Source organism: Centroberyx gerrardi, chromosome 13, assembly GCF_048128805.1.
Source record: "Centroberyx gerrardi isolate f3 chromosome 13, fCenGer3.hap1.cur.20231027, whole genome shotgun sequence".
In the NCBI taxonomy this organism is placed as follows: Eukaryota; Metazoa; Chordata; class Actinopteri; order Beryciformes; family Berycidae; genus Centroberyx; species Centroberyx gerrardi.
The window spans coordinates 10,851,347-10,866,723 of NC_136009.1; the positions used below are offsets into that span (position 1 = coordinate 10,851,347).

At 44.2% G+C, this 15,377-nt stretch overlaps 2 protein-coding genes across 2 annotated transcripts; one reads left to right on the forward strand and one right to left on the reverse strand.

Annotated features, from left to right (window-relative positions):
- Positions 1–4,190: 4,190 nt before the first annotated feature.
- Positions 4,191–10,967, reverse strand: mfsd8l2 (major facilitator superfamily domain containing 8-like 2). Its single transcript, XM_071917726.2, has 11 exons — positions 10,892–10,967; positions 10,434–10,619; positions 10,078–10,140; positions 9,810–9,929; positions 9,489–9,568; positions 8,643–8,931; positions 6,832–6,905; positions 6,173–6,386; positions 5,066–5,188; positions 4,718–4,848; positions 4,191–4,315 (listed from the first exon to the last, which is right to left on the reverse strand). The coding sequence occupies exons 1-11, from the start codon at positions 10,965–10,967 to the stop codon at positions 4,235–4,237; spliced, it is 1,437 nt and encodes a 478-aa protein (XP_071773827.2). The 3' UTR covers positions 4,191–4,234.
- A 1,437-nt stretch (positions 10,968–12,404) lies between these two features.
- kcnmb3 (potassium calcium-activated channel subfamily M regulatory beta subunit 3) lies at positions 12,405–14,406 on the forward strand. Its single transcript, XM_071917709.2, has 4 exons — positions 12,405–12,781; positions 13,039–13,242; positions 13,407–13,581; positions 13,730–14,406. The coding sequence occupies exons 1-4, from the start codon at positions 12,696–12,698 to the stop codon at positions 14,111–14,113; spliced, it is 849 nt and encodes a 282-aa protein (XP_071773810.2). The 5' UTR covers positions 12,405–12,695; the 3' UTR covers positions 14,114–14,406.
- The last annotated feature ends 971 nt before the right edge of the window (positions 14,407–15,377 follow it).

Here is a 15,377-nt window from a genome sequence, read left to right on the forward strand (position 1 = left end):
CCTCCTATGAAGTACTCATCATTTTATAATATCCTTCACGCATACTGTTAATGAGATCAATGGTGTCCCGCAGGTCCATCCACAGATAAACCATGACCTTAACAGTGTCAGGCAACAAGCATGACCAGGCACTTACTACCATGTGGGAGCAACGTGGGGAAGTTGTGTGACTCACTGAAGTGAAATATGAGGATGCCATTAGATGTTTGTGTTTAATTGATTTTCTTTTTCAGCTGCCCAGGGTAAGAGGCTATTGATTCTTTATTGTTATTTGTTTAACTTTGTCTCCGTGATGGAAGACGCCGCTGCGCCCGCGGCAGTCGCTGACAGACAGTAAGGGATGGGAAGGCATGTGATGTCAGACGCAGGCTCGGGATTTCTAATCTCTCATCATTCGTTAACTGCAGCAGCTGGTCGGACGGGGCATGAAAACGAGGCGGCGGTTTGAATACCAATGTACGCTTCCCCATTTCACCTAAGAGCTTTGCTGAGTAATGCTGCCATCAGAGGGCCGTGAAATACTAATTTTACCTCACGCTGGAGCTGAGCAGGTTGATGAGCATATTCACTGTCAGCTGTAAGGGCCTAACTGCCTCTCCTCTGCTGCTGGGAGAAAAAAAACACACACATCTCTGCCTTCGCAAGGCAGCACAAGCTACCTAAGAAGTTTCTTATACACAAATGAGCCTACTAATTATCTGAATATATTTCCATCGCTAATACAATGGGCTCCAATCAATGAGCCTGGCCTCCTTAAACTCAGTGCTGGAAGTGTATGTCCCAGAGGTATTAATTTCACAGAGGCACACATATGAGTATGGGGGTGGATGGTTGGTGTGGGTGGAGGCAATTGATTCAATGTATCTGAGGCTATGCCAGCCACACAGAATACAAACACAGTGATGGGAGCCGAGCCTATGGATGAGAAATGCAGCAGGGGCTAGCTGAATAATTGTAGCCGCTATATACTATATATATGCCCCAGTGCATTGGCATCACATGCAATAAATCAAATCATTCGCTTTCCCACCAGCTAGTTTTGAATTTCAAGCTGCTTATGAGAAAGGGACAGGCAGAAATTGTGATTTGCATTCATCGATACCAAGCCCTCTCTTCTCTTCACACTCTCCTTCCGTCCCTTGTCACCTCATTAGTATCCTATCTAGATATCGCTATAAGGTGTAGCAATTCAAATTCTTATTCATCCAATTATGCCCGTTCACACACATAAGCCTGTGATTTAGAGAAAAGGATAGCTCTCATATCATTGATCGCAAATTTTCCTTTCTGTGTGACAAGCAATAGCTCTCGCCCACGCACTCAATATTGAATAATGAACTTGAGTCACAACCTGGCAGCAGCACTGGCAATGACATCCAAAAGTTGGATTTCTTTAAAGCCAGCAACAACAACAGTTTAACAGCAGATCCTTGACCAAGCTGGCTGGAGACCAGAGTATATGGCTCCAGCCACTGACATCTATTTAAAAGGTTTTTTAATGGATAGCCTCAACCAGGGAAACAAAATTACACACTGAACAAATATATTCCTGCAAAATGAAATCTCTTCATAAATGTATCTTAAGGACATATCTCTCTGTACAAAATATGGATAGCAGCGGAAAAAGTGAATTATGGAGTGAATGTAGCTGGCCTGATTTCATTCCCCTTCATATTTTTCATCTGACTATAACCCATCTATCATCTACGGCCCATTAACAGCCATCCTCCGTCCAGCTAATACCATCAGGAAGAGAAGAGCCACTCTCTGCCCCTCTGTTGCCGGTAAGATAATTGTTATACATTGGCTCCGGTCAAATGATATACTGTTTTTCTTTGCGACCAATTACCTTTATCTTTGTTAGATGACAAAGTCAATTTACCTTCAAAGCTGGCTAATTCAGAAAGTGAAACATACTGACGTGTTCAGTCTAGACACTCCAGTGTTAACATGGCCCAAGTGGCTGTGAAGCTCAAGAAGAAGAAAAGAAAAATGGAAATATTTTATTCAACAAATCTCAAAATCATTCCTTCAAATAGGGGAAAACCATCCAAGCATGTAGTTAATCACAACTATGTATGATGTGATTTGGTAATGATGGACTACTGTTCATTGCACAGTACAGTTACTGTACAACAGCAGTGAATTTTTATTTTACTGTTCTGTAAGTTGACCTTGAGTGTCTTGCAACATGCCCACAAATATAATATATTAGTATTATTATTTTATTATTATAACACCTTCCTACACATGGCATGGAAGCAGCAGGCTACATGGAAACAGGACTAAGCTACTCATAGTCACATACTAGTACCACATACAGGTGTCTCCACTAGCTGCACTGCACCTACATCAGGTCCACAGTCAATAACATTACAGTGACTAGGATTCCCTCTCTCAAATTACATTGTAATATTTTATCATTGGCTTTTTACTTTCCCTCAAAAAATTTCATTTCCGCAGCAAAGAAAACCCTCATCCACGGTTCAAAGAAATAATTGTTGGCTCTGGCATCAAATGGTTCTTCTGTGTACCTTTAAAATTTCATAACTTGTGCTTCTGTGCCTTCCTTTGGTATATTTAACATAAAAGCTCAGGACCACTGACTTTTCTATTTATGTCCTTTGGGGTTTGTGTGTCGCCTGTATAGACCGTTACAGAAGCTGAGTGGGAAGAAAAACCCCGGGTTAGTTGATACATCAATCTGGACATCTTCTGCAGTATCATCACAATACAAAATAGGACAGGTTTGAGCAATTTTGTCTCATATTCTGGTGCCATATAGAGAGAGTGAAGCAGAATAACCTTTCATCAGTTTTCTTGAATTATATCTTATGAGTTCAAGTTAATGCAAGCTCTTTTAAAATGCGTATTGGTTGCAAACAGTAGCTCCCTGGACAAAGACATGAAAGCTGGACTCATGTTGAAAAAGTGAGCTAGTTTAAAGAGAGTAAACTTTGAGTTTGACCTAATTCTGTGAACCCTGCTATCTCCCTTAAAATGTCAAGTACCTTGAATACGCTGATCAGGGCATGAAAGTACTTCTATATTATGTCCTGGAGTCCCAGAGATTAGAATTTCCATTTCAGGAGAAAGCCTCTGGAAAGCCAAACATCACATGCTGAGTGTAGAGAACTGGAAAGGTTACTCAGTCTTATCTGCAATTATGCAAAAACACAGAGATTGGCTGAAACCATGGTCACTGGTACAAAGGGAATCTACAACCCCTTGATGTTGCTTTGAGCGTTCCCCTCTCAGATGCATGTGCGTGGCATGCAGCACATCCTAGAGGAGAAGACACGCCAGAACAGCTGACAGAAACAGTGGACCAGTCGCACCTTGTCATGCTTTGAATTATGAATGCTGGTAATTAAACTTTAAAGTCCTCCCATGGTAAATACATAGAAATCAATAATTAAGCAGGATTTTGTTGTTTTATTTTAATGTAGGGAGTTTTCAATTGCACATAAGACACGGAGGGACAGATTCATGTAACATTAAGCTGATTTTGTGATTCAGGCATTTGTTTCAGTTTTTGATTCTCTTGATAAAAATGCATCATTTTACTCCACCGCTGTACAAATAAATATTAGGAAATGTGTAACGCTTCATTCTCTTTGACCCTCTTAATCCATCAGGCACGCTGACATGGAGCTGTTAAGATGCTGATAACTCCACTCCTGCACTGCCAGTGTCAGCTGCTTTATATGCAGTGAGGGTTTCTCAGGAAAGTCTAGGGACAAGAAATTAGCTTTGCTACATGGGTCACATGGAAAAACCTGCTATATTATCTTTTCATCATCACCTGGGAGTATAAATAGTACAGGTTAAAACTAATGGCTTTCATCTTCAATTACACTGCTCTGAATATTCAATATGAGGGCAATGGTGCCCCCTTGTGTAAAAATGTAATTAATAGTCTGATACTGATGCACATACTTTATATACTGTGAATGCCATAAAATGCTGCAGAAAACAGTCTAAACGTGTTTGATCATCACTGCTGAGATTGTGCAAGGCTCAAAAAACATAAACAGTAATTTAGTCTGTAAAGTATGATTGATTCTATGGCAAGTTGTGAGGTATGTTATATGAACATTTTTATTCCACAGACATGCATCTTCCTCTGCAGTGAACTTGCATTGATTCAGTTGGAAGTCAAGGGCATCTCTCTCCACACCTCTGTCCATCTTCAGCCTCTGCTGCTGTGCAGGCGGAGAGACGGAGAGCGGTTCTAGCCTCCGCTGTCGGAGCTCTGGGCGCACTGCACCGCCCTGGGCTCAGTCAGACGGCCATAGGATAACGCCGTCATAACCTGGAGACAGCACAGCATAATATCACTACAGAGAATAGAGAGCGCCAAGTAATAAGTACAGGCTATCAGAGACGTGCTGAGATAAGGATTTTGCTGGCCTGCACGCCTGCAGCTAGTATTTTTCAGTCTGGGTTTGTGAAAAATTGTCCTCATTAGCCACAATTTTGAATAGTTTCTAATGTAGAGGGAAGAAAACTAGGCGCAGTGGGCTAACGCATTAACTCTGTTAGTTCCATCTCTTGGATAGTATTAAAATTACTTCAAGTGGTCAAATTGATTTATGCTTTCTATTATTATTATTATCCATTTTTTAAAATTTTTATTCCATTTCCAACCTGACTGATGCGATTAAGCGTACCAAATGTGCTATGAAACACACTCTGCAAAAAGTGTTGTACTTACTGTGATCATAGTGAGAAGAGCCAGCATCATGCCCAGCATTATGTATAAGTTATTGGTCAGTCCTCCAGCCCACAGCGGCCCCAAGATGGTGGCCAGGCCCCCGACTGAGCGTCTCACACCTTGACTGAACCCTTTTGACAAAGGCATCGCAGCACAGATGCGCACATATTTGAAGGGATGCGAGGTTATTTCTTTCATCCATAAACATCTAAAACATGGCTAAAAAGCATACATTCAAAAAGACAATATAGGTTTTTATTGCTGTCTGTGCATCACACATACTTAGAGGCAATACATTGTTTTGACATATTAAACCCTTCAAACAGCGGCAGGGTAAAATGAGCCAACCTTGTGTTTTCTCTGCAGTGACTTTGGAGAAGAGCGACACCTGAGACACGGCCACGAAGGGAAGCCCCAGCAGCTGCAGAAACACACCGATGATGAAGGCCGTCATCTCCCATCCATAACCACCTGGCAGGGACGGAAACGCTGTCTGTTACAGAATACTGATTACTTGTCTAAAGCTCTGATCAGGAATGGAATCCAGTTTAGTATTAGGCAACTGGAGTTAGTAATCTGATCACTTTCAGCTAGTTTTGGACTACTTTGTCTCTAAATTCTACAGAATATGAACAATTTACCCAAATGTACAGACAGTAATTTAAATAGCGTTATTATCATCATCTACAATTATCCAGCAGCCCCTAAAAAGAATAAAATAAATGTGTTGCTTTTCATTTCTGATATGTAGTCATGATAATTGAGAGTATGTGATAGAAAATACTTAATCCAACCCCCCCCTCCCTCATTTTTTTTAGTTCCTTCACCAAATGAGCTGGCACCATCAGACATAGCTGTATTTGAAAATGAAACTATCGCCAAGCTGGCAGTCACTATATTTTTGTTCTCTACTGATTTGCATCATGCACATTTGTGTGAATTGGTGCCCACTCAAAATGTTGGACGCTCCATATCTCTGTGTAAAATGTAAGTGGGGAGGGATGAAATCTTCGGTATCTGCTTTCTATGTTTTATTTTTGTGCGTGGTCGTCTTTTCAGCAACTGTAACATATAGCAAATGCCGTCGTTTTTTTCCTAATTCGATTACTGTACTTTCCTTGTATATGCATTCAGGCACTCCCCAGCTGCTGCACCTGTCACTTGTGATCACAACAGCAAACGTGACAAGCTCCAACAGACGCAGGCCAACACGCACATACAGGATCGAGTTTGCCTGTATGATCTGCTCCCACTGCTGAATGATATCGCTTACAGAGCGCAGTCAGTTCGGCTAGTGTGTAACCCAATATGGCTCCACAGTCTCACACAAAGGGTTTGGCTAAGAAAATGAGGCATGTGTGAGTGTGTGCGTGTGTGAGAGAGACAGAGAGAGACAGACCGTGTGTGTGTGTGTGTGTGTGTACGTGTGCGTTTGTGTATTCCCCAGCGTCCCACCTCGGGGGTTGGTGAGGAAGATGAGGCACCAGATACAGGCGGCGCAGCAGATGACCAGGCCCACGGCCAGCACAGCGCGGTCCGCCACCTTGCTGCTCAGCCAGCGCACGAAGAAGAAGCCCAGGATGACCTCCACCCCACACAGGCTGTACATCAGGCTGTTGCCCAGCTCCCCAAAGCTGAAGTCGCGCTGCGTCAGAGGAGTCACCATGGTCTGCAGGGGATTTTCGGGGAAGATGTTCGCAAGGTCAGCCAGTTAGGTACAGAGATTTAGACAGGGGGAGATGAAATGTGCATCTTTTAAGTCCTTTAAATGCTTCACCCAGTCCAGATCAGAAGGATTATACTGTTTTAATATTAAAAATGATGTTATGAACCAGGTCAGTGTTGTGTGGATATTCAGCCACTACAGTTTAGAGGTGAATAGAGGAAGCGTCTTCATTATTCATACTCGGGACAGAGACTGATTAATGTGTTGCTCATTACGCTAGTTTGACTCTTGGCATTGAGCAACACTCATCTTCTCTAAGTAACATTGCAGGTCTTTCCAGGTAAGCTTCAAATTGATGCAGTGTACTAAACCCGAAGGAAAATGGCGTGACGTGGTGTGAAATGTTTGGAAACTTGGGCTGATGGATCTCAACGGTGGCTGCTCTCACCTCCAGCGCTGTCTGATTGAAGAGAGTGATGAACTGAGCCGTGAGGAGAACGACCACCTCCTCTCTCAGGAACTCTACCGAGAAAGAGAGAGAGAGAGACACACACAGAGAGAGAGAGAGAGAGAGACACACACAGGGAGAGAGAGAGAGAGAAACACTGAAAATTGGAGAAATGAAATAGAAAATCGAAACAAGCCGAAGTGCTACTCGCTTTGAAATCGAAAGTTTCAATTGGCAAGTTACCTTAGAATGAAAATGTTAAAGAAAGAAGAAATCGCAAAACTCAAGACTCTCTGACCGTAATATTGAGACAGAAAAATCCTCTGTGCCACAAGATCAGAGGCTGTGTGATTCAAGCAAGAGGCAGAAACAGAGATGCATTTCTTATGTGGATGTCCAAAATATGGACAACAAACATTTATTTAATTAAACTCCAAATTTTGATACCAGATTTCTCTGTCCTCTCTCTGGAACAAAAAATACCCTGTGTACTTGGAGAGGAGGATTAATCTGCTGGGCTTGCTGCTAAAAGTGTATCTGCTTGCCAGATGGCTGGGGAAACGGTTTGAATTGACAAAGATATCACACTGTAGCCTGCTTTACTATGGTGTACTTTGCTTTGTTGAGTGTTTGCACTGTTGTTTCATGCTTGTGAACTACTGTATGTGTGTCCGTTCTCTGTATGTATGTGGAAATATTACAATGATAATAGTATTGTATGGCCTATGATGCTTTTTTCCTAAAAACACTGTATTTACTCTGAGTTCTGAATGCTTTGGCAACACATAACCTTCTCTTGTCATGCCAATAAAGCCGACTTGAATTGAAAAAATTGATAGAAGAGAGAGAGAGAGAGAGAGAGAGAGAGAGAGAGAGAGAGAGAGAGAGAGAGAGATTCATATGATTTTCCACATTTCAAAAACACAAAAATCACACAGGTATTGCTTGTGCCGTTTGTGCTCAAGAACCCAGACTACAAAGAAAAAGACTCTGTGGAAGTGGAAGATCCACCTCGGCTTCAAGGGTTCCTCATCCTTCCACAAAACGTCAGGGAAGATCAATAATTCAGCAGCGAGAATACCAGACGCAGTATAACTCCTAACGTACAACCACTAGAGCTGCAGAGGTTCTACAGTTTGCTCCAGAGTTTCTGCCGTTGTAGAGTTTCTTCAAAAACAAAAAGGAATCAATGAGAAGAATGTCGGCCACATTACAAATTCTGTCTCTATTTCATCCACAAGTCAACTACAGCAAGCGAGTCGATATGAAAGGAAGTCTGCTATCCATCCCTCTGCCACATCTTCAAAGAGTGAGAGAATCAATAGGAGGGTCTGACACCAGCACACACACACATACACACACACATAAGGAGAGAGAGAGAGAGAGAGAGAGAGAGAGAGCTTGGAGAACAACAGAAAGTACAGAAAAAGCCAATCAATACCGCCACACAATCACTGCTTGCATCCCATGTAAACTTCCCATGACACTAATCCAATAGGACACCTGACAACATACATACATACACACACTCTGACACACAGCAGACACAGACACACAAGACAAATCAATACACAGGAAATTTGATCTGACAGAATTCCGCAGAGAGAACTGGAGGATGAAACCTGTGTGTATGCACGTGCATGTGTGTGTGTGTATTTGTGTGTGTGTAGATGCAAGAAAATCAATAGAGCAGATACAAAACAGTTGCATTGGCAGTGACACCTCTTCCTACCTGAACTCCACAAACAGGGGCAGAGGAGGAGAGCTAACATTCATTGTTCGGGACAGGCAAGTCAGACCTCCTCGCTCACCTCCACTGGCGCTGAAGTTCTTGAAGGGGTTCAGGGCCGCGGAGGACGGGGGCGACGGGGGCCCGCGGAAGGGCTCGCTCTCGGACGAGACGCAGGTTTCCAATTGGTCCGAGTCGACGGCGCTGTAGGTGTGCGCCGGCTCCTCCTCGGACCCCACCAGCGGCACCTCCTCCTCCTCTTCCATCTCCACCAGCGGCGCTCCCCCCTCCGCGGAGCCGATGGGCGGGACGTCCCAGTAAAGAGCCAGGACGGCAAACTGGAGCAGGGTCCACAGCAGACACATGAAGATCTGAGAGTGCAGGTGTGAAGAGTGGAAAAGGAAAGGGGAAAAAAGGAAATGTGAGAAAAAAAAAATGTTTCCCAGGTCCTCATACATTTGATAATCTTACAACGGCAAAACAAAAATGGCTATTTTTACAGCGTAGAAATAGACTATCAGGAGAGATAACCGGTTTGATAGATGGTGGAGGGATCTGAGCGTTCAAACACTGGAGTAACCTTGTGCAGTGAGATCCAGAGATATGAGCAGTGTCAAATGTATGTGGGAAAATGGAAGCAGGCGCAGAAGGGCATTGCTACATCTCATTTGAACTATATCCGTGTTACAGGTGTTTCATTCAGAGAGAGACTCGTGAGATGGAAATAGATCGATATGGGTGGTTATGAGCCTGCATAGCTGCAGGGGTTTTGTATTCTTCTTACTCGGAAGGAGAACAAAAGACAGAAATGTGAGCCAGCTGTAGCGCAGAATGTAGAACGATGAATTTCTGAGGATTGTTTCTGCATGCGAGAGCGATGCGGGCTGTCGGAGGAACCTTAGATTACTGATAATCTGGATGCCGTTACCCCAGGAGACGTATACTTGTTCACAACAAACGGCCCCAGCTTGAAATCACACAGCCGCAGGAACAGGTTGAACGCCGGCCCTGCAAAAAAAAACAAAAAAACAGAAGGAAACGCATATAAAGGAGATGGAATAAAGACAGAGGATGTGCCGCAGTGGAAGCGGTAGGTACGTCTTAGTGGTTTTACATGATGCCAGTTGACTCTGAACAAAAGGCCCGCCTGACATGAAAGGGGACATCACAAAATCATTCCTGGTTTCGTGTGATATTTGAAGTTGTCAGAAAAGAGCGCAGGTAGAGGGAGGCTGGTGGAGAGACTGACCGACGAGGAGGCCGGCTTGTCGACAGGCCATGATGGCGGCAAACACACCGGCGCGCTCCTCTGGCCGCGTGCTCCGGGTCAGGAAACCAAAGATGGAGGAGCCGGCGCCTGCACCGACACCTGAGAGGCATCGGGACAACAGCATCCTCCTGTTATACCTGCACTGTGTCCGCACATGCTGATACTAGCAGTGGGTGTTATTTCACAATGTGTGTGTGTGTGTGTGTGTGTGTGTGTGTGTGTGTGTGTGGCATTAGTAGGTAGTCACCTGCTACAAGTCGACTGCATAACAACAGCCATTTTGAATATCCCAGGAAATACATGAAGTTACCTGAGGACAAAAAATGAAAAGATTACCATACGTTTGCTGTGTGTGATACTGTATGTCAAATGCTTGACTTTGAGTATGAACTATAGAATTTCACTTCTTTCTTTGACATTCTTGACATTCCCCTACCATACTTTGACATTTCTTTCACACACACACACACACACACACACACACACACACACACACACACACACACACTAGCAGCAGACTACACATTCATCTCACTGCCTTCCTTCCAAGTGCAGCTCTCTCTCCATCATGTGATTTTGCCCCTGCGGTTCTCAGGGACTCACCAGCAATCTCAAAAAGGTTGGAGAAAAGGATGATGGTCTTTGTAGTTCGGCTGCGGTCTGACCAGAACCCGAACAGCGGGCCGGTCAGCAGCCCGCTCACACTGAAGGCTGACAGGCCCAGACCCAGGAAGTAAGGAGGGGCCTCCAAAATCTGGAGGTACCGCCATATTGTAGGGAGAATGACAGCTGGGGGGGGGGGGGAAGAAACAGGGAATGAAGAGAGGGAGAGAGGTAGAGGAAAGGGAGGGAGAGGAGAGGAGAGGATGCCATGCCTCATTTAACTTCAGCACAATACATTTCAATTAATCAGATGCTGCTGGTGTGTGTGATCAGCGAACACCATATCCTCTGTAATGTGAGCATACAACCACAACGCCAGACATCATTTTATTCTAATTTGCTCAATGAGACCGTTAGCCCATGTCTTCAAGTCTATAAAGCAGTCATAATGAACTCACCATACTCAATGCCGCTTAGCAGAAATATCAGTCCGATGGTAAGAAAAGTTAGATTCCTCTTTTGGAGATTATCCATTATGCTGAATGACTCTCCGGCTGTTACACATCAACTTCTGTCTCCGCATGTTGTTCAAAGATGTTGTTCAGGGGCAAATTCAGAAAATAGGAGACACCATGCGTCCAATTAGAACTGCTTCCCCGGATAATGAGAGGAATTTGTTTCACCATTTTGGCGTTTCATCTCAGAGCTTTGTCGAGTTAGAAAAATAGAGATTACACCAGGCCTCCCCCAGTGGAAGAGGCTCAGCAGGGGTGACACTTGAAATGAATATGCCTATCTTGATGTCCACTTTCTCCGCTGAGGTAATGCTTCTATCTGAATGATAGAATACGCCAAACCATCACCCAAAAGCACGGGAACAATGCAGTCCTGTTAGAAGCGATTGCAGTAGTCCTTTTCCATTAAGCATTTATGTAAAAGAGGAAATTCTGTTGGAGCCCAGTCCACAGCGCAGCACCACGCGGCGAGCCTCACGGTCAAGGCAATGTCTCGGGTTACCAGGTGAGGTAAAGTACACTGAGCTTTATACATTTTTAATAGTGTTTTCTCCTGTTTCATCAAACGCAGTTGATTCTCTCACAAGCCCATGAAGACACAGAATGTGCCGGGCCCACCTGCCCTCCTGTAGGTCATACATACAACTCACTTTACTACTGTACAAAAACAAACTTGCCAGTCCACAAATACAATAAATCACATACACATTACTACTCAGATAATGAATTATATCAGATAAACATGCAAACATGATTACAGTTCCCAGTGACCAATATGTGGAGGCTTATAGCAGAGTATGTTATAAAGGATGCGGGAAAATATAGTCAAAATAATACTCCATTGTGTTCAATACTGAATACATTAGGCGTGACAGCGCTGTCTGGCTTATTGAATAGCTGGCTCCATTTTCAAGCTGCTGTGGTTTTCCTAGCCTTGGGCTTGTTATATTAAACAGAATTGTCACCAAGTTAATACCTCCATATGTTTTTCCGACTCACATAATCAACAACCCATGAATAATACAAGTTGTTTCGATGTAGAGGAGTCATGAATAATGGATTATTTGAATAACATGTACAAACTTCCCCAATATCTGCCACTGATATCATGCAGTGGTGGGACAATTTGAGAGTTGCTGCTTCAAGCTCAGCTCGCTGCCAGCATGGTGAGATGTCAAAGGACACATCCATTTGGGTCAGTATCCCTTCTGTGTGTGTGTGTGTGTTTGTCTGTGTGTGTGTGTGTAAACGCATGACTGTCAGTGCATGCTTCTTTCTCTTCTCCTCCTTTCAAACCGACTTCTTATAGAACATGCGCTGACTCACCTGGGCAGTGTCATTATGTTATTTCATCCGGTATAAATTGATATAATCAAGAAGGGATTCCTGCAATAGCACTTTCCATGACAAAATGCTGTGTGCAGCTGAGTTGCACGGGTCCAGTGGGAGGCCATTAGCATCCTACCTGGCTTACCTGTGGCTGTTTCTATAGAAACGGCGGAGAGATGAGGATGGAAGGTGTTTTGCGCTCACCTTTGAGCCTTGGTAAACAACAGGGAGTTCCCCAGTGAGTAAATTGTAATCCAGTCCATTTAGTGAGTCGCCATGTCACACTGGAGCCCGCTGGAGATAAGAGATTATCAGAGTATGCTGTTGACAGAAGGCCATTTGACTTACAGATAGAGAGGAGCTTGTTTGGTTGTTATAGGCTACTTGGGTCCGACAGGTGGCTGAGTTAGGAGCGGGGATGTTCTTGAACACAGCCTCTCCCCGGAGGTCCTTTAGCATCCCCGTTAACATCAACCTGCAGGGGGCTCGCAGGCGGCAGACACGGTAAGAGAGGGACATCAACTGGGCTTGGCAACCGTATCTTCAACCACTGTTGGGGGTTTATTATGAAGGTAAACACTGTCAGTTTCAGATTCAGATTTCCAACTTAACGTCTTGGGTTTTGTGGGTTTGTGTATATGCAAGTTTGTGTGTGTATGTGCATACAGGCTCGTGCATATGTGTCTATGCATGTATTCATGTGTATGTGCATCCCTGTGTGTGTGTGTGTGTGTGTGTGTGTGTGTGTGTGAGAACCACAGAGAGCTCCTCCACCCAGCAGCGGTGCAGGAGCAGGTATGGAGGAGAGGTGGGGATGGGCGGGGAGCGGAGCGGGCCAAGAGCCAGGTGACGGTGTCCAGCGTTGGGGAGGACAGAGCCGTCCTGCTGGGCTTCACCATGATGGCCTTCTCTGTGCTCATGTTCTTTGTGGTGGGAATCACTACGGTCAAACCCTGTGTTAACAGGTACGCTGTCTGCTCACGCTGCTAAGATGCATACATTTTTCAACAATACTAGAGATTTCATCATAATTGCTCACTCCTGCAATTGGCTTCCAGGATTCCAAGTTCACAAAGATACTGGAATATTATTTCTGTTTCCCCACTTCATGGTTGTTGTTGTTTTCCAGTAACTGGGAAGAGGAGGCCCGCTGTGTGCTGGTCCAGGCTGATATTCTGGAGGAGTGGGTGGACTGCAGAGGGGTGAGCTCCGTGCCGTGCCTCAGGGTGACGGTGAACCTCACAGGCTCCGAGCAGAAGGCTCTCCTCCACTACGACGAGGAGTCGGTCCACCTCAGCCCCGAGGTACGGCTCTGTGTACCGCGGCTGACATGCAGGGCCACACCGTGCCCCAGTGCATCAGACAACTGATTTTGATCAGCGTTGCCAGCAATACTGAAAAGGTCAAGCCTTTTGATATAAATGAAACCTGAAACTTATCTTCTTTTTCTAGTGTTTCTACATACCCAAATGTCAGATGGACAGGACGGAACTTCAAGATGAAGTCCTGAAAGTGAAAAACAACTTCGACGCTCAGCTGGGCGGCTCCCTGCCTTGCTTCGCCGACCGCACGCGGCACCCGGAGCACGCCATATTGAGCAGGAAGTACACTTGGAGGATGGCCCTGTTCGCCTTGCTGTGGCCCAGTCTGATGCTGGGCGGCGGGGCTCTGCTGGTGGGCCTGGTGAAGCTGACGCAGTGCCTGGCCCACCTGTCCTCCGAGGTGCGCAGCGAGGCCGCAGAGGGCCGGGCGACTTCCAGATACACCCAGGGCAAACTGTACAAGCTGCTCAGGAGGTCCAGCGCGCACTCCCCCTCACAGGACTCTGCCAAATGACCAATATGTATGCAGCCGACAGCAGTCGCAGTGACAAGGCAAAACAATGGAGTTTGTAATCACAGAATCAATATGTAATGCAAACCAGTTGCCAAGCCAAGAGTGAATCTTGCCTCTAGTTCTTTGGCAGAGATGGTTCAATAAGTTTGAGTTGGCTGAAGACGCCTTTCCTGATTAACGATTTTTCACATAAATGGGAGGATTGATTATAACTCTGATACCAGCCTTGTCCCAGATTTACTTTTTTGTCATTTTTTATAATATGTGCATAACCCCATAACCCTGTTTTTTATATACACCTTTCAAATAGTGTGAAGGAATTAAAGAATATTTACAGGAGTTACAATATCAGATACAGAGAAATGTTTTTATTTAACAGTACAATGAATGAATGAATACAGTTTCTCGTCAGACATGGTCATATGAGGATGAGTAACAAGAGTATTCTAAGAGGTTCTATGATATTTACAGATGAAAAGATAACTAACATATGGATCTGACTCTTTAAAAACATGCAGGATAGCTTCTCTCTCCTTATTGTGCTTACAGACTTTATCCATTTGGGGCAAGAGACCTTCACTTGGTGCTCTCCTCAGTCCATCACACTCTGACAACAGCATCAAGTTCTTGTCCTTCATTCAGCATATTCTCACCTCTGGTTTGTCATTCATATCGTTTCAACAACTAGAAGCTGTCTACTGGGTTTGTACGAGGATGTTGCACATAATGTATAATTCCACCTTTTCTTGCTTTTTTGGTTAGCAGTTACATATATATGAGTTTGCCTACATTTAGAATACAAAAATATATTACCTCTGTAGTTATTCAAGGAAAGCATTTGCACATGTAGTAGCAGTATCAGTATCTGTTACCTTCATTGTGACATTTTTGTACCTCACACAAGTAACAAGGTCATTTTCATACATGAAATTCAAGTAAACATCAGGTCAAACAAAAGAGGATATTCAAGGACCTCATGCATAATGCAGTGTGAGAAAAAAGATAAGTATAGCAAGTACAAAGGAAAGAAAACATCTTTTAGATAGTTCTTCCATATAGTTTATGTATGGGGTCTAGTTCTCTCGTTTTGAATTGAATGGGTCCGGCCCACTGGTCTGTATCCTGTACAGAAACATGCATTCCGCAGGATCGGTTTCCTGAGCAATTTTTAAGTCCATACCCAAGTTAAAAAAACATCTTTAGAAGATAGTCTCCATTCAAAATAAATTTGGACTGTCAGACAGACTTGAGTGTCCAGGAAACC